At 50.3% G+C, this 24,475-nt stretch overlaps 1 protein-coding gene across 1 annotated transcript in view; it reads left to right on the forward strand.

Moving 5' to 3' along the window:
• The first annotated feature begins 1,843 nt into the window (after nucleotides 1-1,843).
• The window catches only part of KIAA1755 (KIAA1755 ortholog), a 48,883-nt gene continuing 26,251 nt past the window's right edge, over nucleotides 1,844-24,475 (forward strand). The window contains exons 1-4 of the mRNA XM_032294972.1: nucleotides 1,844-2,099; nucleotides 15,628-15,825; nucleotides 20,056-21,403; nucleotides 22,479-22,676. Coding sequence (XP_032150863.1) covers nucleotides 2,097-2,099; nucleotides 15,628-15,825; nucleotides 20,056-21,403; nucleotides 22,479-22,676 — 1,747 coding nt within the window. The 5' untranslated portion in view covers nucleotides 1,844-2,096. The remainder of the gene's footprint in view (nucleotides 2,100-15,627; nucleotides 15,826-20,055; nucleotides 21,404-22,478; nucleotides 22,677-24,475) is intronic.

Below are 24,475 nucleotides of genomic sequence, written 5' to 3' on the forward strand. Positions count from 1 at the left end.
TTAGGTTCTGAACGCAAACCCTTACAGTTACACACGTCTTTCTCAGTCCTTTACATACTCCCCAGTTCCTGTAAGCTTAATACTGCCTCAGAGCCTTTGCACATGCTGTTCTCTCTGCTTAGAACTTGGTTTCTCTGCATCTCCCCGTCTCCACTCTTCTAATTCCTCTCCTTTCAGCCCTACGCTTTTGCCTTCTTCCTAGACCACCAGCTAGTTGATCCCTCTACAGTTCCCAGTGTCAACATTTGTTTGTTTCCTTCCTAGCAGTTACTGCAGTCATTATTTTTCCTGTTTATCTGCTCCTTGCTTGTCTCCCCCACTAGGCTGTACATTACTTGAGGCCAGGAACTCTCAGGTAATGTACAGTCTAGTGGCAGAGACAGGCTGACTCAGTGCACAGTGTTTGATAAACAAATGGACAAATTCCTGAGTCATCTAACAAGAAATAATTTTAATCACTGTTTTAGTCTGGGCTGCTATAACAACATACCTTAGACTGAGGGGCTTATAAACAAAAGAAATTCTCTTCTCACAGTTCTGGAGGCTGGGAAACCCTAGGTCAGGGCACAGGCAAGTTTGGTGTTTAAGAGCCTTCTTTCTGGGCCTTATGTTTCTGAGCCTATCTGGCTCATAGACAGCCCCTTCTCGCTGTGTCCTCACATGGTGGGAAGGGCAAGGCAGCTAGCTTTCTGGGGTCTCTTTTACAAAGGCACTAGGTCAGTCACAGTGGCTTATGCCTGTTATCCCAACACTTTGGGAGGCTGAGGTGGGTGGATCACCTGAGGTCAGGAGTTCAAGACCAACCTGGCCAACATGGTGAAACCCCGTCTCTACTAAAAATACAAAAATTGGGTCCGCGGTGGTGGGCGCCTGTAATCCCAGCTGCTCAGGAGGCTGAGGCAGGAGAATTGCTTGAACCCGGGAGGTGGAGGTTGCAGTGAGCCGAGATTGCGCTACTGCACTCCAGCCTGGCAACAGAGTGAGACTCCATCTTAAATATATGTGTGTGTGTGTATATATATGTATGTATATATGTGCGTGTATATATGCCTATATATGCCTATATATATTAGTGCCTATATTTATAGAGAGAGGCACTAATGCCATTCATGAGGGCTCTGTCCTCCCAAAGGCCCCACCTCCTAACACCATCATACTGAGGATTAGGTTTCGACATATGAATTTGGGAGGGGACACACACATACAGACCCTAACAGTCACCTAGTTTCTTAGTCTCACTCCAAAGCTGAGGCTCAGTCGGAAATACCGACTTGGCCAAGGTCATTATCTGAGTCAAGAACAGAACTCGCACACAGCCATCACCACCTCAAAGCCTTGAATTAGGCGTCAGTAATGTGGGGCATGATGTGGGAGAATTCAGGGCGCCAGGACAGATGCTTACTCCTCATCACCACATCTGAGCGGCAGGCACTAATCATCATCATCATCGTCATCATCATCCCACCCCATTTTACAGTTGAAGAAATCGAAGCTTAAGAGTCTGTGACTTGCTGGGAAGTGGAGGAGGAGGAGACTCGAACTCAGGCCTGCCAGTGAGTTCCGCGGGCGCTTAACCCGGCTGCTGCGGCTCGAGGTCTCGCTTCTCCCGTCTGTGCAATGGGGTCGTCCGGGCCGGGCGCGCAGTAGGAAGAGCGAAGAGCGGGGAGGAAAACTGTTCGGGGGGGCAGGCTCGGGTTCCTCGGGTTCCAGCTGGCGGCCGAGGGGGTGGGCGGAGGGAAGTGGAGTGGTGGGGGCGGGGCGCGGGCGGGGGCGAGGGCGCGGGCACAAAGGGGCTGCTGTCCCGCCGCGCCCCGCCCCGTCCCTGCGACCGCCCCGCCTGGCGGCCGGAGCCGCGCGGCCCGCGGCTCTCTTCTGTGTCTCGCCGTCTCCAGCGTCTCTGCGTCTGCCTGTCTCTCTGCCTGTCCCCCCGACCGCTCCTCCGAGATGACGCCGGGCTCGGTGCCCCGGGCCTGCCCTCTCCGCTGGCTCCAGAGCTAGCTGGGGCCGGGGACTGCCCCAGACAGACGGACCCGCGGACCCACAGACCCCGCGCCCGGGAGAGGAGCCGCACCGCCTGCCGCTTGCAGCCCGTCACCATGGTAACGCGCCAGGGCCTGGACCACCTCGCTCTGGCCCCTTTCAGCGGGCACAGCCCTCCACATTCCCTACAGAACAGCCCAGATGGCCCGGCCTTTTATGCTGAGACGGCCCTCAGCGCCTCGGCAGGGCTCTGCTTACCTGCCTGCATCCCCGCAGGGTTGGGGGGTCAGGGGCGGGAGCCCATCTCTGGCCGCGTCCTCTCCGGGCTTCTCCGTGTGTGTATGGGTGGGGTAAGATTGGACTTGGAAACTTTAATATTCCCCAACCCTTAGACCTGAGCCTGAATCTCAGCCCTCAGGCTTGGACGAGACTTGGGGTGGGTGGTTTTGCATGTTAGTTTTGGAACTGACTGTGATATGCATATTGTCCTGGCAGGGAGTTTGGATCAGGGAGGGTGGTAGTGGGGGTTAAAGTCCCCTCCCAGGCCAGCCCCGCAGTACAGGGCGATGAGGGTTAAGGGTCCAGAGTGAAAAGGAGAGAACTGTTTACCAAAACTTGGGATGCTTTTGCTGTTTTAGACTCTGCTATGGAAGTCAGATATACACTTTGTCTGAATACAGAGTGCGTCCATGGAAACTGGCTGGGGGGGTAGTACCCCCATACCTGGACTTTTGGGGCTGGAACCTTGAAAAAAGTTGGGACATTCTGGGAGAATTTGTGTGTGTGTGTGTGTGTGTGTCTGTGTCTGTGTGTGTGTGTGGTGGTGGCCGCGGGAGTGCATTTGTGCCAGTATCTGAGAACAGGGAATGAAAGAAAAGTCTGTTTTCAGGGGATCTTTGCCCAGCTCCAGACAGATGCAGAGCCCCAGGCAGATTCACAGGAGCTGTAAGGATTTGGAAAAAAGCTGTGAAGACAGCCCAAGATTTTAACACCATGACTGTCGCCAACCGTGTTGAATTGTGTGGGTTTTCACTCACACAAATGCATGTCCACAAACAGAAGAATTTCATATAGAGGTGTACACACACAGACACACACACACACGCACAGACCACACCTGGATGCTCCCACTGACTCACACGGCTGAACACATGTTCACACCCTCTCATACACCCATGCCTTGTTCACCTGCTCCCCCATACTGGTAAAATGTGGGCATACACTGGCATATACGCCACAGACATACTACAAAACCAGGCACCTACATCCACGCACCGGCAGGACAGGGCTCTTGGAGCTGTGTGAAAATACTCTCATAAACCAGTGGTTATTCCCCTCTCCCTACAGGCGAGGTCCTGTGCTAGGTGATTTCCATGCAGGAGTCGGTGTGACTCATACCAACTCGAAGTTTAGACCTGCGGCTATCTCCAACGAGATGGGGACCTCAGGCTCTGGGAACTTAAGTAGCTGTCCAAGGTCACCCCACCAGAAAGTGCAAGTTAGGAGAGCCTGGATTCGGAGCCTTCAGTCAGCGGTCACAGTCACCCCAGGCCACAGCCAGCACCTGGTGTTTGCCAAACCTCTCCTGGTTTCACACGTAACCTAGTTATTAATTTTGGAATCCAGAAGCCCCTCACTGAACCCCAGATCCTCAGATCAAGGTCAGGCACTGGTCTGCCCCCCGCCACCCGTCAAAGGGTGAACAACTCTTTCCAGATTGGGAACACCGGGCAGATTTTCCTCCTTTGCCTGTCTTTAAATAGTAAGGATTGTGGCCAGTCTACCTCCCTTGCTTTACTTCTGTGCTCCAGCCACTCCAGCCTCGCTTCAGAACCTCTTATGTTTCATGATCCCTGCTGCCCCAGGGTCTTTGCACATGCTGTTCCTGCTTGGAGTACTACCTTCACCTAATGAATTCTTATTCACCCAGTATATCTCCACCCATATGTCACCTCTTCAGGAAAGCCTTCCCTGATTTCCCTGACTCTCACTCTACCATGTGATGTATCTTTCCTTTAGGATAACCTATCATAGCTGTAATTTTTGTGGGACATTTGATTAATGGCTGTCTAGTGTTTTGGGGCACCCCGAAGTCAGAGAATGTCATGGCAAAAGGGGCTCAGGGTTGATCCTGTCCCACGTTGCCCAAATTTTAGTATGACTGAAACAACTTTTACACATCCACTTACTGGATAAAACATATAAGAAAATAATAAAATTTATCACTTTTTATTTGCTCAATATTTTTCTTTAAATCAGCTTACTTTGTACATTGAAAAATATATTTAAATGGAAAATTTTATATCACGACCATGAAAAAAATCAGTATCTATTGTCGTAAATAGAAACTATAAAATATGTACTCAATGAACCTGGGCACCGTGGCTCATGCCTGTAATCCCAGCACTTTGGGAGACTGAGGCAGGTGGATCACAAGGTCAGGCGATTGAGACCATCCTGGCCAACATGGTGAAATGCCATCTCTATTAAAAAAATACAAAAAATTAGCCAGGCGTAGTGGCAGGTGCCTGTAATTCCAGCTACTCGGGAGGCTGAGGCAGGAAAATCTCTTGAACCCCGGAGCCAGAGGTTGCAGTGAGCCGAGATCGAGACACTGCACTCCAGCCTGGGTGGCAAAAAAAGAAGTACTCAATGAAGGCAAATCTGCGTTAGTACATTCTGGCTGGATGAGATTGGCGGTGAACAATTTCAAGCCGGAGGACTGTTTTCTTTTTGTTAAAAGGAGTGATGAGTGTCTGAGGGGTGCTCGAGATAAAGTGACCCCAGACTAAGGTGCTGTCCTTGGTGTCATCGGAAGGCGTGAAGAGAATTCGCTTTAATTTCACTCGATCTAAAACCGTTGTGTGGGCCACCTGTGAGAAAAACTAGTCAAGTTCAGGGTTGTTTTGTTTTGTTTTCAAGATGGAGTCTCACTCTGTCACCAGGCTGGAGTGCAGTGGGACGATCTTGGCTCACTGCAACTTCCACCTCCCAGGTTTAAGCAATTCTCGTGCCTCAGCCTCCCGAGTACCTGGGCCTACAGGTGCGTGACACTACGCCCAGCTAATTTTTGTACTTTTTAGTAGAGATGGGGTTTCAGCATGTTGGCCAGGCTGGTCTCGAACTCCTGACCTCAAGTGATCCTCCCACCACAACCTCCCAAAGTGCTGGGATTACAGGCATGAGCCACCACACCCAGCCAAGTTCAATTCATTTAATTCATTCAACATTGCCCAAGTACCTGCTGCATGGCAGTCCTCCACCCCAGTTCCCGACTGTGGGCCAGGCCCTGTATAAAGACCTGGTTCCTGCCTTGGGGGCTGGCAGTCCATGGAGAAGGCAGGTTCATCCGCAGAGAATTCTAGGCTGTGTCTGATGGATGGTGGGAGTCCATCCCTCTGCCTGGAAGCACATGTGTCCTGAAGAGCAAAGAGAAGAGTCCAGGGAGCGATGAAGTGGAAGGAGAAACACAGACATGTGTGTCCAGGTGGTACTTCCTGAGGTGGGGCATCCATCAGGGGGTCCAGGAGGGGAGGTTGTAGATGGCACTCGGATGAACATTTTTTAGCTTGCAGATTTTCGTCTTAGTGACTACTAGGAAGTGATTTAAACAGCACAAACACATAATAATAAATACAAATACTCTTTTTTGAGACAGGGTCTTGCTTCATCACCTGACCTGGATGGAGTACAGTGGTATGATCATAGCTCGCTGTAGCCTCTATCTCCCAGGCTCAAGCAATCCTCCCACCTCAGCCTCTCAGGCAGCTAGGACTACAGGTGCGTGCCACCATGCTCAGCTAATTTTTTATTTTTTGTAGAGATAGGGCCTCCCTGTGTTGCCTAGGCTGGTCTTGAACTCCTGGGCTCAAGCGATTCTCCTGCCTCAGCCTCCCCAAAGTGCTGGGATTACAGGCATGAGTCACCACACCCAGCCAAAAAATAAATTTAAGTTGAAAAAGAATTGACAAAAAGTCAAACGTTAAGTAAATAATAATTAATAAAAAAGATTAAGCCAGTAACAAATTAGAATATGTGAGCATGGCAAGAGAACCTCATGAATGAGGCCCATGATGATTGGAAACCCCTGGGCTAGAGCATAAAGTATATTTAGAAGGAGCAGGGAAGGTAAGCTGGGAGCTGACTGACAGGCCACAGCATCAGGCCAGCGAGCTGCTAAGGCAATAGGGAGCCAACCAAGGTTGTGGAGCAGTGGAGGGTCACAGTTGGATCTGTGTGTTAGGAAGCCCACTATGATGGCTAAGAGGAGCCTGGCGTAGTGGCAGGGAGCCCAGGGAAAGAGACAGGACAGCTGGTGGTCATGTGCTCACGGTCACACCCCAGCTCTGCCATTTACTAGCAGTAGAGCCTCGAGCTCAGTTTCTTGACTTGTAAAATGGGAATAAAAATACCTGGCTTATAGAATGATTGGGATGAGAAAATAGTTAATGGAACATGCTTAGCACAGGGCTAACGCACAAGACAGTAGGAAGCAGCTCTGGTTACACTTGTGATCGTGATGTGGTTTGGGTGGCAGATGGTGAGCCTAGGGCAAAGGAGAAGGGGAGACGGAGAGAAAGGAACAAACACAAAACTGAGGCTCCACAGGAGAAGGCGTTGAGCTCATGCAGCTGATACAGACAGAGCTGGTCTTGAACGTGGGTCTTCTGACACCCACTCGCTTCTCAGTTCACTGCATCAGGGCTGTTTTTCCAGTTTCTGAAAGTTTTTTTTATACGGAGCCACTTCTCACTCATACCTCCACCCACACAAAAATAAAAAGGACTTAAAGCAGAAGTTTTAGTTGGAAGTGAGCAAGAACTTCCTGGCAGCCAGCGCCACAGAGTGCTAGTTCTGGAATCTCCAGCCTGGAGAAGTTCAGGAGGAGTGTCCCAGGTAGTTGAGACTGGAAGTCACAACCTGACACCCGCTGGGTCATATCTGGCTCACAGATGTGTTTGGCTTGGCCAACTTTTTCAAAATTGGGAGGTTTTACTGAAAAATCAGTAGATCCGGCAGTGCTGGACCAAAGAAACACTCGGTTGATGCTGATGAGAAGGAGTGTGTGCCCCAAGCCCCTCTATTCCCTATTGCTTCTCTTGTGCTGAGGCTGTCTCCAAAGGGTGGAAGTGAGTGCTTTCTCGCATTCAGCCAGCATCTGTCTTCATGTCACCTGTCAGGCCCCTGGAAGCATTTATTTATATCTGTGGCTGTTGGTTTACACTCTCCCTAAGCCTGAGGCAGGAAGATGGAGGAGACAGATTTTTTTTTTTTTTTTTTTTGAGACATATCTCACTCTGTTGCCCAGGAGGGAGGGCAGTGATCTGATCTCTGTTCACTGCAGCCTCTGCCTCCCGGTGTCAAGTGAATCTCCTGCTTTGGCATTCTGAATAGCTGTGATTATAGGCGCCCGCCACCACACCCGGCTAATTTTTATATTTTTAGTAGAGACAGGGTTTCACTATGTTGGCCAGGCTGGTCTCGAACTCCTGACCTCAGGCGATCCGCCTGCCTTAGCCTCCCAAAGTGCTGGGATTACATGAGTGAGCCACTACACCCAGCCGAGACAGATTGTTTTACACCTTCTCACCAACCGAAGATTAACTGATCCCATTTAGAAACCCCATCCCAGCAATAAACCTTCCTGAACTAGATTATACTTTTTCTTTTTTGGAGCTGGGGACTCGCTCTGCCCAGGCTGGAGTGCAGTAGCGTGATCATAGCTTACTGTAGTGTCTACCTCCTGGGCTCAAGTGATCCTTCTGTCTCAGCACCTCAAGTAACTGGGACTACCATGAGCTATCTACCATGCCTGGCTAAGTTTTTCTATTTTCATAGAGACAGGCTGTCACTATATTGGCCAGGCTGGTCTCCAACTTCTGGCCTCAAAGGATCCTCTTGCCTCAGCCTCCCAAATCACTGGGATTATAGGCATGAGTCACTGCACCCGGCCCCTGATTATACTTCGAATTCTAGAATGTCCCTACTAGAAGGGCCCTTGGAGCTAGATATACCCAGTGCCTCCCTTTTACAGATGGGGAAACTGAAGCCAGGGTCACCCAGCGAGTCAGGGGCAGAATCTCACCTTCCCAAAGCATTTTCTTTCCAAGGAACAGGGCAGAGATTGAAGGTAGCCTTAGGACTCTGTCCGTATCGGCTCTTCTCAGGCCTCTCTTCCCAAGTTAGGAGGTGGCGTATGCTAAGTGCTTACTAGAATCTTTCCCTGTGGCAGTAAATGGATAAATCTGGACCCTTAAGAAAAGCTCAGTCCACATCTCAGAAGCTCCAGCTAACATCTGGTGAGACCATTTACAAAGGGAACCAGGCTTAAACACACACTCACACTTTTGTTTTTTTCCCCTCCTGATTATAAAGGCTATACAAGCTGGTTACAGAATGTTTGGAAAATCCAAACTCTGAAGGAAATTAAAAGGCTGCCCCACGAGGCCCCTCCCCCACACAGCCCTCAGGGGTATCTGCAGTTCACACTTTAGTTAATGTCTACTTGGACTTTTTTCTAGGCTTATGTGGTTTTACTCATACTATAGATCGTTCTGTATGACATTGTTTTCTTTAAAAAAAAATTCCAATAGTCAGGGGTGGGAGACTTGGCTGGCAAGGGGCCCCTTTCCGGAGTGGCGGAGATCTTTTGTCTCTTGATCTGGGTACGTGGTTACAGGGGCTCATACATGGGTAAAAAGACATCATCCTGTGCCCTTTATATTTTTTTATTTTGCTTGATAAAAGTGATACTTAAGATTATAATAATAGTGGCTCATTGCAAAGGCATTGAATAGAAGTATACACACGCCCCTACTCCCCTGCCTAGGTATCATTGTGCCAACAGACAGTTTCCTAAGTTCCTCCGAACCTACAGGCTTCCCCAGGTCAGTCTGGAAGGCCATGAGCATGGTATAGGGGCCAGTAGCTCAGGCCTCGTTCTGTCTGTCCCCTTGGTGGCTCCTTCTCTGGCCGTGGGCTGCAGGAGAGGGGGCTGTGGCTCGTCTTCTTCCTTTTCAGCCTCACACCCGCTGGCTCCTGCTTGGGAACAGTTAAAGGGCCAGCCGGGCTGCGGGCTGCGCTCGCTGGGAAGGAATGGAAACACGTCTATTAAGTTTCACAGAAATCACGTTGAGCGGCCCACGTCTGGTGTTTGGGTTCCTGTGGTCCCAGGCTGGGCTGCCGGGTGGATTGAGAATGAGAATGGCTAGCGTTCCTTCCTGCAGTCGCCTGGGACGCCCCTCCCCGGTGTGCTTCCCCCAATACTTGGATGGCTTATGAGCTCCTGGGGTTCAGGCCCGTGGTGGGTAAGGTGCTGGCGAAGAGCTGGGAGCCCTGTTAACTTGGAACATTCTTCCTTTTCACTGGCTGCCCCTTAAACGGTAACAGTGTGTGGCAAACCGAGCCAATTTGTGAAAGCCAAGGGCGTCCCAGTCTGTGAGCCTTGCTCTGTGAGAGGTAAACAGTTTCTTCAGGCTCCACTAGAAACTGGGAAGGACAGGTAGCTGGGATCGTCAGTCCCCACAGCTGGTGGTCCCCAGGCAGAGGCGGCGGCAGGAGACAGGGGCAGCTCTGGGCAGAGTTGGCGGCCCCAGTCTGGGTTGGATCCCGGCTCTTTCTCTTCTCTGTGGTCTTGGGCAAGATCAGCCTCCGTTTCTTGACTTGCAAAATGGGTCTTTCCTACTTGGCCCCTGGCATCGTTGTGTGGGCTAAGCAAGAGAATGCAAGGGGACCAGGGCACGGTAGCCGCCTGGAGACAGTTGTTATTATTGGGGTGACAGCAGTGGACACAGGGAGGGACCAGGGGATGAAGGATGCTTCACACAGAGGTTGGGACCTGGCTTGGGCTGACGGGATGAGTAACAGTGACAGCAGTGGCAATGGCTTTGACTTTCCAACCAAGACCCTCTCCATCCATTAGCTTCTGTGTCTCTAGAACAACCGTCTGAGAGAGGTAGGCTAGGAATCAGAATCCCATGTATGTGCAGAAAGGGAAACTGAGGCACATCAGGGCAAAAGAGTTTACCTGACTCCCTAGGTTAGGATGCAGACCACAGTTATGACATAGATACCTGGCAAGGGGCCTCTTTCTAAGGGAGAAGACCCCCTTAGCCTCCAAGAGGTGACCAGATGTCCCTAGAATTTAATACTCTTTCTGGATTATGAAGCTCTTTCTGGATTATGGAGCTCAACAAGTTAAGTCTCTTAATCTGGGCGAGTGGTTATAGGGGCTCATATATCAGTTTAAAAGGCATCAACCTGTGCCCTTTTTATTTGTTTGTTTTACTTGACAAAAATGATACTTAAGATTATAATGGGGCCCAACGCCGTGTCGCATGCCTGTAATACCAGCACTTCGGGAGGCCGAGGTGGGCATATCACCTGAGGTCAGGCATTCAAGACCAGCTTGGCCAACATGGTGAAACCCTGTCTCTACTACAGCCACAAAAATTAGCCAGGCGTGGTGGCACACACCTGTAATCCCAGCTCCTCGGGAGGCTGAGGCAGGAGAATTGCTTGAACCCGAGAGGCAGAGGTTGCAGTAAACCAAGATTGTACCATGACACTCCGATGTGGGCAACAAAGTGAGGCTCCATCTCAACAACAACAAAAAAGATTACAATAACTGGCTCATTGCAAAGACATAGAAATAGAAATATACACACACCTCTACTCCCCTGCCCAGGTATAACTGCTGTGAGCAGATAGTTTTCTTTGTCCCTCTGCACCTATGAGGTTACCCGGGTCAGTCCGGAAGGTCATGAGCATGGTACAGGGGCCGGGAATGTAGGCCCAGTTAGACACAAGGTATGGCACAGACTGGAACTAAATGACATGGAACCATGTGGTGAGACGGTCAGTCCCTTTCAAATTCTCCGAGCTGCTGCAGACCTAAGGAGAAGGCCTTCCTCTGGTGAAAAGATGTCTTCAACATCTCTCTGATGCATTTGAGAGAAAGAAAGGGAGAAGACCCCCTTAGCCTCCAAGAGGTGACCAGATGTCCCTAGAATTTAATGGCACTATTCATTTGCATTGTTTACTCTTATTTCTAAAAGTAGTTTATTTTCAAAGAAATAAAACAGTAAGCATAAAATAGACTTTATATAATAAATAATATATATAAATATATTTTTATAAATGAAATAATATAAAAACCATCCAATGCATCATCAGTTTATTTTTGGAGTTGCATTCTATTTATGCCAGTTTACATTGATTTTTTTCATTTATAGTGATGACGTAATAACGATTATCATTTGACCACAGATCCAACCAAACATGGTGATTCCCACCCTCTTCTTCTTGCCCCGCCCCTACATGTGCCTGGTCACATGGCCGCCCCCCCATATCTCCACATATCCCCACGTGTGTAGAACATCACGGCTTGCTACATTTGCATATTAAAACGCTAGGGTGGGAGGACCAGTTTTTTCCGTGGGCTGCATGAGTGACATGCCTGGGCAAACCAATCCCCTGAGCCCTAGGCAAATCAGACACCGCCTCTTCCAGCCTCCTCATATAAGCAGCCGCTTTTCCGCTGCACAGGGGTTTTCTCTTTCTTCGAACCGCCCCTCCGTCTCTGTAAGGGGGTGCTGTTTTCTTCTTTCTTGCCTATTAAACTCTCTGCTCCTTAAAACCACATAATAATAATAATATGACCACAGAAATTGTAGTGATGGCTGTTAGTGAACACCTACTAAATGCTAGTCCTGGGCAGAAAATTCATGTGTGTTATCTCATCCAATCTTGATCAACTCTTTAAGGTGGGTGTAATTACCGTCTCCGTTTTACAGATGAGGAAACTGAGGCACAACGAGTTAAGTCTGACTTGCCAGCACACACAACCAGAGTTTGAACCCGGGCAGTCTGGCTGCCCTCACACAACCACTGTGATGATAGAGTCTTACTGAAAAACACAATTATGTAAGTTTTGAAAAAGTGAATGGATTTGAAGAAAAATACTAAGCACTAATAGTATAAATGGCATGAGGAGATGCTACAAATCATAAAAGTAATCATGAATGATTAAATTTCCAAAACCAAAACAAAACAAGCTTAGCCCAGCTTCAATATGCTTTCTTTACACAAGGAAAGAGGCCCAGAGAGGGAAGGGACCTACCCAAGGCTGGACAGCGAGGCTGGAGCCGATATCCCAGGAGAGGAGGGAGGGAGAGGGAAGGGGACAGGGCAGGGGAGGAGGCTGCGCCCAGGATTTCATGGGGTGGGAAATGTCAGGGTTTGACTATGATTGGTGGGGGTTAGGGGGATTAGAAGAGGACACCAGGCCAGAAGAGACTTTCCCTGTTCTGCCAAGTTGAAGGCCCCTTCCCCACCTCAGTGTAAAACCTCCAGGGTACGTGTCATTTCGGCACCAAGTGCCTGCGGGTCCACATCCTCTCTGAGCTCACTGCCACAGCAGTGTCCAGACCTTGTTTCCTTCACAATGGGCTGTGGACACTCATTCGTTCACTCACTCATTCTACAAATAGTGATGGCGGCCCCCTGCGCCCAGCACTGTGTAGCCCACACAGTGCGGGGCGTAGGGGGCCGCCATCCTGGCATTGGAATCTTGCTGGCATTGAGAAATGTCACCCTCCTCCTCCTCAGAGTTTCTATTGTATTTCTCTGTCCTCAGGGGCCTCATTTACTAAAATGATTTTTCCCTTCTAAGTCAGCTCCCTTTGCATGGAGTCCTTATTTATTCTCATCTCCCTTTACGCCCCTGGGAAACAGGTGGACCTGGAGCTTGCAACCAGGCTGGGGCCACCGGAATGCTGGGCCATCCGTGAGGCTCATGACCCATGGGTCCTAAGACCATACCTGAGTAGAAACCTGTGGCCTAGTCCAACTTGTCTATTTGACAGAAAAATTGTGGTTCTGGCCAGGCGCGGTGGCTCACGCCTGTAATCCCAGCCCTTTGGGAAGGCAAGGTGGGTAGATAGCTTGAGCTCAGGAGTTCGAGACCAGCCTCGGCAACATGGTGAAATCCCATCTCTACCAAAAATACAAAAATTAGCCAGGCATGGTGGCAGGTGCCTATGGTTCACAGCTACTCTGGAGGCTGAGGTGGAAGGATTGCTGGAGCCCAGGAAGTCGAGGCTGCAGTGAGCCGAGATAGCACCACTGCACTCCAGCCTGGATGACAGAGAGAGACTCCCATGTCAATTCTAAAAAAAAAAGAAAAGAAAAAATGTGGTTCAGAGAGGGACATGTTGTTCCTTCTTCCATAAAATTTACAAAGCACCTGTTTGTGCCGGATCCTGTGCAGACACTGAGGCCCCAGAGAGGAAACGGAGCCAGTGCTCGCTGTGCGCGCCTCCTGGTGCCACTGCAGCAAATACTCACAAGCTTTCGACACAAGTGTAGTATCTTGCAGGTAATGGAAGATCAGAGGCCTGACATGCATCTCATTGGGCCGAAAACAAAGTCTTGGCAGGGCTGTTCTCTGGAGGCTCTAGGGGAGAATTCATTTGCTTGCCTTCTCCAGCTTCTCGGAGACGCCCGCATTCCTTGGCTCCCCCTCCATCTTCCGAGCCAGCGACATCACATCTCTCCGATCCTGCTCCCATCATCGTATTTCCGCTTATTTATTATTTTATTTTATTTGTTATTGCTCTGTCGCCCAAGCTGGAGTGCAGTGGCGCCATCTCGGCTCATTGAAATCTCCGTCTCCCAGGTTCAAGCAATTCTCATGCCTCAGCCTTCTGAGTAGCTGGAACTATAGACATGCATCACCACACCCGGTTACTTTTTGTATTTTTAGCAAAGATGGGGTTTTGCCATGTTGGCCAGGCTGGCCTCAAACTCCTGACCTCAAGGGATCCACCCATCTTGGCCTCCCAAAGTGCTGGGATACAGGCATGAGCCACAACACGCAGCCTATTTATTATTTTTTAATGTAATAAGAGGTGGGAGCTCACTGTGTTGGCCAGGCTGGTCTCGAACTCCTAGCCTCAGGCAATCCTCCCACCTCAACTTCCCAAAGTGCTGGGATTACAGGTGTAAGCCACCGCACCCGGCTCAGTCACATTTCCTCTGACTCTTCCCTCGTCTGCATCCTCTTCCACCTGGCGATTACACTGGGCCCATTTGTCTAATCCAGGATGGCCGCCTTGTTTTAAAGTCAGCTGATTGGCAAACTTAATTCCATCGGTAGCCTTAACTCCCCTTTGTCTTGCAAGGTAACCTCTTCACAGGTTCCTGAGATTAGGTGTAATGGGCAGAATGATCATTGAAGGTCATTCTACCCATTACACCTGCCTGTAGAGGGCACTGCCTAGAAAAGGGGACACCTGATCTCACTGAGGCAGTGAGGGGTGCTCAAGAACTGTCTGAGTCTTGAACCAGGAGTTGGCCAGCTGAGGAGGGGTGGGAGTGAAGGGCTTTGCAGCAGGAAGGCACCACATGTGTGGAGGCCTGCAGGTGAGCGGGCAAAGGCATGTGCCACTGTGGCCGAAGCACGGAGAGGGCCGGCGAGGCTGGGGGGAGGCAGGCACCGAGGGCAGCTGCCGGCTCTCGGGGGAGCTGGATGCCTGGAGGCTGATGCTTCCTGAAGACAGTGGGAGCCTTTGAAGGGTTTGGAGCAGAGACTGCTGAGGTCAGGTTTGCACTTGAGAAAGGTCACTCTGGAGTCCTGGTGGAAAATGGCTGTGGTAAGGAAGACCAGAATTTGGCAGCCAAGGAAGAGTCAGGAGATCCTGGATCCTGGGCCCAGTGTTTCGTCTCCTGGACTCTGACTTCCAGGGGGCTGGGCTGAACTGCCTTCTGAATTCCTCCCTGGAAGAGGCAGTGAAGCCTGGATCAGGGCAGGAGCAGGGGATGGAGCGGAGCACATGGCTGGTGACTGTCGGTGGAGAGGAGGTGGAGTGGGGGACACGCCGAGGGCTGTTTGTGGGTCGGGAGGCAGGAGGAGAAGCAGTGCTGTGAGCAGAGCTCTGGCCTGGGAGCCTGGCTGGTGGTGGGGTCATCGCTGAAGCAGGACTAGGGAGGAGCAGCTTTGGGAAGTTGCCAGGTTGCGTCTGATATATGGTGGTTGTACCACATCTAGGTGGTACCTGGGAGGCAGCCGGCTCCACGGTCTGCAGCCGTGGACTTGTATCAGTTATTGCTGTGTGACGAATGACCCCAAAGCTCAGTGGCAAAACAGCAATCACTTATTCTCACTCTCCCATCTGCACGTGGACTGGGGCTGTCTGATCTGGGCTGGGCTTCCCTCATGGCTCAGCCTCAAGCTGCAGGTCCGCAGGCCAGCCAGGCGGTCAGATTGAGACAATGTCAAAATCCTCTTTCTCTTTGCCCCTGACCTGAATGCACCCCCCGCCCCAATTCTTCCACGTCTCCTTGGATCGGCAGATGTCATTTGAGCAAAGACCTACAAGAGGTACGGGAATGTGTCTGTCTTGAGGAAGAGCATTCTAGGCAGAGGGACCGCCAGTGCAAAGGCCCTGAGGTGAGATTGTGGCTAGTGTGTTTGAGAAACAGGAAAGAAGACCAGTGTGGCTGGCGGTGGTGAGCGAGGGGGATGGGGGGGGAGAGGAGGTCCGAGTCAGCAGACGCCTTAGGCATAGGGGGCCTGGAAGGTCACGTGAAATGGCCTGTGCCCTTATTATTGTTGCGATGACCACTCCCTCCTCCTGTCCCCTACAGGACCCTCCATCCCTGGACACAGCCATCCAGCATGCCCTGGCGGGCCTCTATCCTCCTTTTGAGGCCACAGCACCCACTGTCCTGGGTCAGGTGTTTCGTCTCCTGGACTCCGACTTCCAGGGGGATGGGCTGAGCTTCCTTCTGGATTTCCTGATTCCTGCCAAGCGCCTGTGTGAGCAAGTGCGAGAAGCAGCCTGTGTAAGTTGAGAGGGAAACGGGGCCAGGGGACAAGCTGTCCCAGAAAGTCACAGGGCTGGCGGCGAGTAGGGAAGGAGATGGGCTGGCACGTATCTTGTTTCGTGGGAAGAACTGAGGGTGTGTAGTGGTTTTCCAAGCACCATTGCTTGCCCAAGGAAAGATGTCAGCCCCCAGATGGAGGGGGCTTTACCCTGTGACATCTATGAGTCCATTACATTGTAGTGTCACCAGCAGAGAAGAAGGCCCGAATAAAGGCATTCTTGGTGGCTCCCTGGCCCTGGGGAGTCTCCCATGCCCCTGACATTGTGGGCACTGCCAGGTGCCTTGGGTGAAGTGGGGAAGCTTCAGTGGAAACAGCAGAGAAGGTCCCAGAGCTTCCCTGGAGCTCCTGAGGCATCAGGACTCTTGCTTTCTTCCCTAGTGACCCCTTCAAACTCAGATTTCAGGGAGGTCTCTGCCAAGGCAGAGTGAAGGGAAAATTGTTTTAAGCAGACTCATTGGCTGCAAATGAGAGTCCTCACTCAGCCCAGGAAATGGTGGATCAGGCCTCAGGCCCCAGCTGATCCACCGATCAAACCCTTTGGAGACCCTTTCTGTCCCAAGTCTCTGCTTCTCGCTGCTTGTTGGCATCATTCTTTCAGGCTAAGTGTTCCCACAAGGCTGGAGCCCAGGGAAGCTCTAGGAGAGGAAAATAAACTCTTTCCCATCCACTACACATAGAAAAAAATCTCAAGAAAGGGTCCTGATTGGCCAGGCTTGGGTCATATGTCCACTCCTGGACCAATCACTGTGGCAAGAGAAGCGGGGTGCCAAGATTGGCCAAGCTTGAGTCACGTGTCTACCTCTACGGTCAGAGGGTGGAGCTGTTTTCAGAAAAGGATGAGAGATTGGATATGAGCCCTCCAATGACCGCTGCAGGAACTTGCCATTCCCTTCTGAGCTTTCCCGACTGTTCCCTGCTCTGTTATTAATGCCCACCCTCTTGGTACCCCGGCCTCAAGAATCACAAAGAGGTTCCATCAGCCTGTCCTGAGTTGTCATCAGCCTAAGGTCCCATCAGCTTGTCCTGAGTTGCTCACTTCCTGCCGGGGACACAGCTCATCAGAAGCAGCAAGGAAGGGAGGGACTGTGTGCATCATTTCAGTGGTAGAAATAAATTGAATGTGGCAGCTAAAAGTCCAGTGTTAGGAGCCAGAAGGAAAGTGAGATAATCTATTTTACATGCTTAGCACAGAGCCTGGCTCATAGAATTAGTTCAATACACGGGAACTGATATTGGAGAAGAAGGGGGCTTCTCATGGAAACATTTACAGCCACTTCCACATGACACTGTTTCATGTAGATGCTCCCCCATCCTTTTTTCTTCTCCCTGAAATAATTTTCTTTTCCTTTTGGAGACAGAGTTTTGCTCTTGTTGCCCAGGCTGGAGTGCAATGGTGTGATCTTGGCTCACTGCAACCTCCGCCTCCTGAGTTCAAGCGATTCTCCTGCCTCAGCCTCCTGAGTAGCTGGGATTACAGGCATGCACCACCATGTCTGGCTAATTTTGTATTTTTAGTAGAGACGAGGTTTCTTTATGTTGGTCAGTTAGGCTGGTCTCTAACTCCCGACCTCAGGTGATCCGCCCACCTCGGCCTCCCAAAGTGCTGGGATTATTGCCCACTTCCCTTATTTGGCCATTTAAACTTCGTTTGCACTGGCCCCTTCCTCAAGGTCACAACCTTTCACATCTTTATTGTTCCTTGTAGGTGAGTTTAATCTAATTGTCATGACAGGTAAATATGTGTCACCTCGGAGCAGGGGAAGTCATGTGGAATTAACAGTATGGCTTCTGAGGTCAGATGCCCCAGGTTCAAATCCAAGCTTATCACTGTAAACTTGGGAGATCCATGTCACCCCTCTGAGTTTCAGTTTCCTTAAGTGTCAAGCAGAAATGTTAACAACACAGCACCTAACACATGGAGTTGACATACTGTGGCTTAGGGCAGACTCTGGCATGCAGCAAGTGCCCAGTAGCTATTGGCTATCGCCATCCCACTTCCTTGTTTCTCCATCTGAAATAGGAGCATGACAGCCTCAAAGTCTGCCCCTCCAGCCGCCGTCACCCAGAGGTAGCCACATTCACATAAAGTCTGGTGGGGCCTGGGGACAGATACAGCTGACTTCAAATGTGAAGGCCTTATCCAAGTCCCTGCTGCTTATCATCGGTGTGGCTGTGAGCAAAATATTTCACCACGCTGAGCCTCAGTCACGTCATCTGTAAAATAAGAATGATAATGACTGAACTGCCTACACCACTGAGTTACTGTGAAAGTCAAATGAAATGATCAAAGCCAGCATCACTATGGTGCTTTGTTGTTTGCAAAAAATGGCTGGGCTGATTTTTTCTCCTTCAATGAGAAGGTGAGAAAGAAGGCATGCTACAAATCCAAGAGGGCTAAGTGAAAAGGGTGGAGAAGCCTACAGACTCATGAAGGCTTACGGCTATTAAGCTTCTCTGAGTCAGCCCAATCTACAATATAACTGGTATAAATGGGTTTATCAACGTGAGAGAAAACTGTGGTCAGATCTCACTATTTCCCCCGTCAATAATTCCAGGAAACACCTGCTTAGTTAGCAGAAGTTCAGTGTCACTCTCTGCACATCTCCCACACACTCATCCAAATTATGTAAGATTGACTGGGACTTACTCAATCCACAGAACTCAGACTTTTCCAAAAGCTAGTTCAAGAAAGATCTGTTGTCAGCCCAGTGAAGCGGATGTTTCCGTTGTTGCCACATGGTGTCACTGTTGAACACTGGTCCTGTGCGGCCCAGTAGAGAGGCTCAACTGAGAGAGAGCACTTGGGTCACAGCCTGTTGCAGAATGACCAGCTGTGCCCACCTATATAGGGAATTGCTGGCAACTCCTGTTAAAAAATATTTTTTTTTGGCTGGGCGTGGTGACTCATGCCTGTAATCCCAGCACTTTGGGAGGCTGAGGTGGGTGGATCACCTGAGGTCGGGAGTTTGAGACCAGCCTAAATGACCAACATGAAGAAATCCCATCTTTACTAAAAATACCAAATTAGTCGGACATGGTGCTGCATGCCTGTAATCCCAGCTACTCGGGAGGCTGAGGCAGGAGAATCGCTTGAACCCAGGAGGTGGAGGTTTCAGTGAGCTGAGATCACGCCATTGCACTCCAGCCTGGGCAATAAGAGCAAAACTCTATCTCCAAAAGGAAAAAAAAATTTTTTAAAGTTTTGCTTCACCTTATGTTGTTATCCATTAATGGGAAAGAAATAATTAACAAATAAACCTTCATGTTGTTATCCATTAATGAGAAATAAGTACACAAACAATAAACAAATAAGTAATAAACATTCAGGCCCAGAATAACCTTTGGGTCAGGAAAAAGTAGATGGTCATCTGGTAAGTTAGTGGCAGGATCAGAGTCCCTGACTTCTCATTCAATACTGTTTGTACTTCACCCTCAGTACACTGTCTGAATTACTTAAGGTATTCAACACTTTATTATAAAATAGGCATTGTGTTAGATGATTTTTGGCTAACTGTAGGCTTATGTAAGCGTTCTGTGCACATTTAAGTTACGCTAGTCTAAATAAACTATGATGTTCTGTAGATTAGGTACATTAAATGCATTTTTGACCTATGATATCTTCATCTTATGATGGATTTACCGGGATGTAACCCCATCATAAATCAAGGCCCACCTGTATAATCTCACTTAATCCTCATACCAACCCAGTAATACTGACATGTATTATTACCCTATTTGCAGGTAGGGAAATTGGGTTTCAAAGAAGTTAAGCAATTTGCACGAATTAGCGAGGTAGACCTTTGTCTAAACCATGTCTCCTTGGCTTTAAAATGGTGAGCTAAAGCTTGAGCTGGGTTAGGAAATGTTCTGGATACACGGGGAGAGGAAGGGAGCATGAGCCAAGCCAGGGGACCACTTGGGAAAGCCAATTACTAACTAGTGCATGGTGCTCTGAGCTTTCTCACTTGAGTCAGTAGGCTAGCAACTATTTCCAAGGTCAGGGCCAGGATTAGGGTGGGGCAGGAGAGGCAACCTTTACACAACCTTGACAGTGAGTGCCTCTTAAATGCTGCCTCATCCTAGTCCCTGATCTGTTCCAGATTCCACATGGGAGAGGGAAAGGAGCAGACCCAAGGGTGGAGCCTTTCAGGGCCAGGTTCTCTGATGCCATTCTCTTCTCTCCACAGGCCCCCTACTCACACTGCCTCTTCTTACACGAGGGCTGGCCACTCTGTCTGAGGGATGAAGTGGTGGTCCACTTGGCACCCCTCAACCCTCTCTTATTGCGCCAGGGTGACTTCTACCTCCAAGTGGAGCCCCAGGAGGAGCAGTCCGTCTGCATCATGATCAAATGCCTCTCCCTAGACCTCCGCACAGTGGACAAGAAGCCTGTTCCTCAGCCAGCCTACCCTATACTTTTCACCCAAGAATGGCTGGAGGCCATCAACAGCGACTTTGAGGGAAATCCTCTACAAAACTGCTTGGTAGCATCAGAAAACGGGATTACACCTGTGCCTTGGACCAAGATAACCAGCCCAGAGTTTGTGGATGACAGACCCCAAGTAGTGAATACCCTCTGCCCAGCCTGGGGGTCCCTTCCATTTGAGGCACTGGATGTGAGCAGCCCTCATGAGTTGCACCAGGCCAGCTCCCCAGACAACCAGGTGCTTCTTGCCCAGAGTTTGGCCAAGGGTGAGGGCAGGATATATGGGAGCAAGTATCCAGGACTCATCAAGGTGGAGCAAGCCAGGCCTGGGGAGGTGGCCTTCAGGATGGATGAGGTGGTCACCCAGAACTTAGAGGGAGACTACGTGGCTCTCCTAGGCTTTTCCCAAGAGAGCAGAGGAGAGTCCCCCAGTAGGGAGGTGGGCACATCCAGTGGGTGTGCTTCTGAGGCACTAGAGGAGATATCTGGAACTAAGGAAACTTCTTTATTTCAAAAGATACTGCCTGTCTCAGAGGCCAATGAAGGACCTTCCTTGGGAAAACGGGCTTGCACAAAGCCAGAAAACTCAGAGGAGGAGCCCTGCATTTTGGGCTTGAAGAGAAAGGTCAATCACAAAGTACCCACCCACGACTCAGAAGGGCTGCCCCAAGGGTCCTACGTGAATGTCCTTGAGGACCCACTGGACTTTGCCTCTGGCCTTGGGGCAGGTGTCTCACAAGAGCCAGATGCCTCCAAGATGCAGGGACCTCCAGGAAACCCAGAGAGCATGGTGCAGCTCAGGCCCGGACCAAGACAGGCTTCCTCTCCCCGCTTGTCCCCAGCTTCTCCTGCAGCTCCAGCCTCTGAAACAAAGATGGAGGTGAAGACCAAACAGAGAAATGAGAGACTTCCAAAGCCCATGCCCTGTCCTAGCAGAGACACTTCCTCCCCTGAATCCCCCATGCCTGGGCTGAAATTCTCCTTCTTGAAAGGGCAGAGGCAACCCTCTGTGACCCCAGAGAAAGCCTCACTCCAGCATGATGGGCCCTGGAAAGTTCTGTGTTCCCTCTACTCCCCTAAACCCAACAGAGCCAAATCTTTGGGGAAAGGTAAGATGCCCACATGCTCAGCTATACAAAGGGGTTATTGTCTGGTTGAGATTACATTTCAGGAGGTTCTGGTTGTAAGTGACAGAGACCACCTGGGCTGGCTCAGCTTCAGGGGTTTAGTATACAGTGTGGCATTTAGTATTCACGGGCTTGAGGTCTCATATGTCTGGCATTGAGCAAGGTACTGTGACCGTGTTACAACTGCTGAGTTCACACCCCACCTTTGCCACACACTGGCTGTGCGACGTTGGCCAAGTACTGAACTTCCCTGAGTCCAGGCCTCCCTATCTCTGCAATGGGAATGTCACCTATTTTGCAGTGTTATTTTGAGGGTTCAAAGGGACACCAGAAGCCAGGTGTAGTGGCTTATTCTGTAATCCCAGCACTTTGGGTGGCTGAGGCGGGAGAATTTGAGTGGCTTGGGGCCAGGAATTTGAGACCAGCCTGGGAAACATAGGAACATTTAATCTCTACTACAAGAAAGAAGGAAAAGAAAGAAGGAAGAAAAGCAAGGAAAGAAGGAAGGAGGGAAGGAAGGAAGGAAGGAACGAGGGAAGGAGGAAAGGAAGGAAGGAGGGAAGGAAGGAAGGAAGGAAGGAAGGAAGGAAGGAAGGAAGGAAGGAAGGAAGGAAGGAAGGAAGGAAAGAAGGAAAGAAGGAAGGAGGGAAGGAGGAAAGGAAGGAAGGAGGAAAGGAAGGAAGGAAGTGGGGAGGAGGGAAGAGGGGAGAGGGAAGAAAAACAAAAGGAAAAGCTGGGTGTGGTGGTGCATGCCTGTAGTCCCAGCACTCGGGAGGCTGAGGTGGGAGGATCTTTTGAGTCCAGGCATTCAAAGCTGTAGTGAGCTCTGTTCGTGCCACTGCATTCCAGCCTGGGCAACAGAGTGAGACCCTGTCTCTAAAGAAAAAAAGCGAGGTGTGGGGAGGGGTAACGCTAGAAGTGGGGGCTTGGTGCAATGCCTGGCCCAGGGGAGAGATCTCTAGTTGTAAGCGTCTGTAAGCCGAAGAAGAGGAGACATTTCGCCCAGAAAGCCGGTCTTCTGCTTGACATCCTTTTCCTTGTTGTTGCTTTTTCCCAGCCGGAACAACTCAGACCAAAACATCTGGCCCAGCCACTGCCTCCCACCCACTGACGGAGGAAAAGGCTGCTTTCCCAGAAGCTCCTGCAGGCTCCCCAGAAAGAGGCCCCACCCTGGAGGAGGAGCCCCCAGGGCCTGAGCCCAGGATTGGGGCTCTGGGTGTCAAGGTTTTCCGCTCCAGGATAGCATGCCTGCCAGGTTCCAGGGGATTAAAACAGAAGGTGGTGGGGAGGGAGCTGGGGCCCCAGAGCATCCTCAGCTGCTGGTGGGTGGAGGGAGGCAGGGAAAGCTCTGGAGGCCCAGGTTCTAGCCAAGCCTCCCTGGGCCTCAGTTTCCTCATCTTTCCCATGGGACAGCTGGAATAGATGAAAGCAATTTGTTGGTATCCGTCCACACATCTATCTGTCTGTCCATTCGTCTACTTGTCCATCCATCACTGAGGCAGCCAAAGTGGATATTGGGGTCCCCAGAAGCAGAGCCTGAGACAGAGGTTTTTGGAAAAGTGACTTATTGGAAGGGGCTCTACGGAGGAGAGAGGTTCAAGGTAGGGAAGGAGCCAAGCAAGGCTGTGGGCTGACCCACAGGAGAGCGCTGGGGCATGATCCGCCCCGCAGAGTTGGCTCCAGCTCAAGGCACAGGGGACTGGCCTTTTGTAAGCCTAGTCTGTCAGTCACTAACTGTGGGCTGATCCTGGGTCTGTCCGTCATTAATGAACTGCAGGAACTGCGAGCTGACCCTGGAATGGGTGGGACGGGGGAGCCAGTGGTCCAGTTCAGCCCAGGGCGCTTCTTCAGAGAGGGGTCATCTGTGAGCCATTGACAGCTGATGCTTCCAGACTCTGGGATGGGTTCTCTGTCTGCCGGGGGATCTGGGTTTGCAGTAGTAGCATCCAATGCAGAAGGTCTTATCACTCCTGTTTAATATTTCCTCATTGTTGTAACAGATATTTACTGGGTCCTGAGTTTAGCACTGGGGATTCATAAGGGAACGAGTCTGATATGTTTTCTGCTCTCAGGAAGCCTGTATTCTAATGGTAGGGAATAGTCAACAGATTATTGCAACCCAGTGTAAACAAAATGTGTCCGTGGGGAAGGACAGGGGTCTGTGGGAGCACACATGAGTCCTCTGGCCCAGGCTTGTGGTAGGAGAGGTCAAGGAAGACTTCCTGGAGGAAGTAACAGAAAGTCCAGTCCTATAATATGAATAGGAATTATCCAGGCAAAGGGCTGGGAACAGTGTTCCAGACGGAGGGAACCGCATATGCAAAGATCTGGAGGCAAGATAACCAGTGCTTTCAGGAGACTGACTGTCCTGAAATACCATTTTATTTCACAGACTTCTACCTCTCTGCAGGACTTTGGGCACTGCCCTGTCTTTTTGCAGCTCCTGGGGGACCTTATCTGTCCTTTTCCTGGTCATCTTTGCTGAAGCTCCTGCTGTTTGTCCCCACATTAATTGTACACAAAGGATCTCACGATCCTCTTAAGGCCGCCATGTGCCAAGGGCTTAGATTTTGTCCATGGAAGACTCTGCTGTGGGAGGAAGGAGACCTTCATTTTAGTTCTAACTCTCTCATCACTTCCCTGTGTGCCCTTGGATAAGTCACTTGCCCTCTCTGGACCTCCTCAAGAGGAGGAGAACAGGGAGATAGGACCTGGTTGACTGTCACTCTTTCCGCAGTTACTCTTGTAATTCTTGGGGGTTGCAACATGCTCTGTTAGCTCCCACATGCCTGATACGCAGTACATGTTAGTACATGTGCAGAACGCATTTGCTGCTGAAGGAGCAATATCCGCACGCATGCTCCTTCTGCTCCATTTTTTGTCCTCTTCTCTAATGATCTTGTCCTCATTTGCCACATTACTCCTCCCGTGACATCCTCCATAACCCACTGCTCCCTGCCTGGTTTTCATGTTAACGCTCCCACTCCTTCATTACACTTCTCTTTCCAGCTCACCCACGGCCCCAAGTTTAATCATCTTTAGGACTCCCAAGAC

Source organism: Sapajus apella, unplaced genomic scaffold (assembly GCF_009761245.1).
Source record: "Sapajus apella isolate SASKATOON/1434 unplaced genomic scaffold, GSC_monkey_1.0 scaffold33, whole genome shotgun sequence".
Taxonomy (NCBI): domain Eukaryota; kingdom Metazoa; phylum Chordata; class Mammalia; order Primates; family Cebidae; genus Sapajus; species Sapajus apella.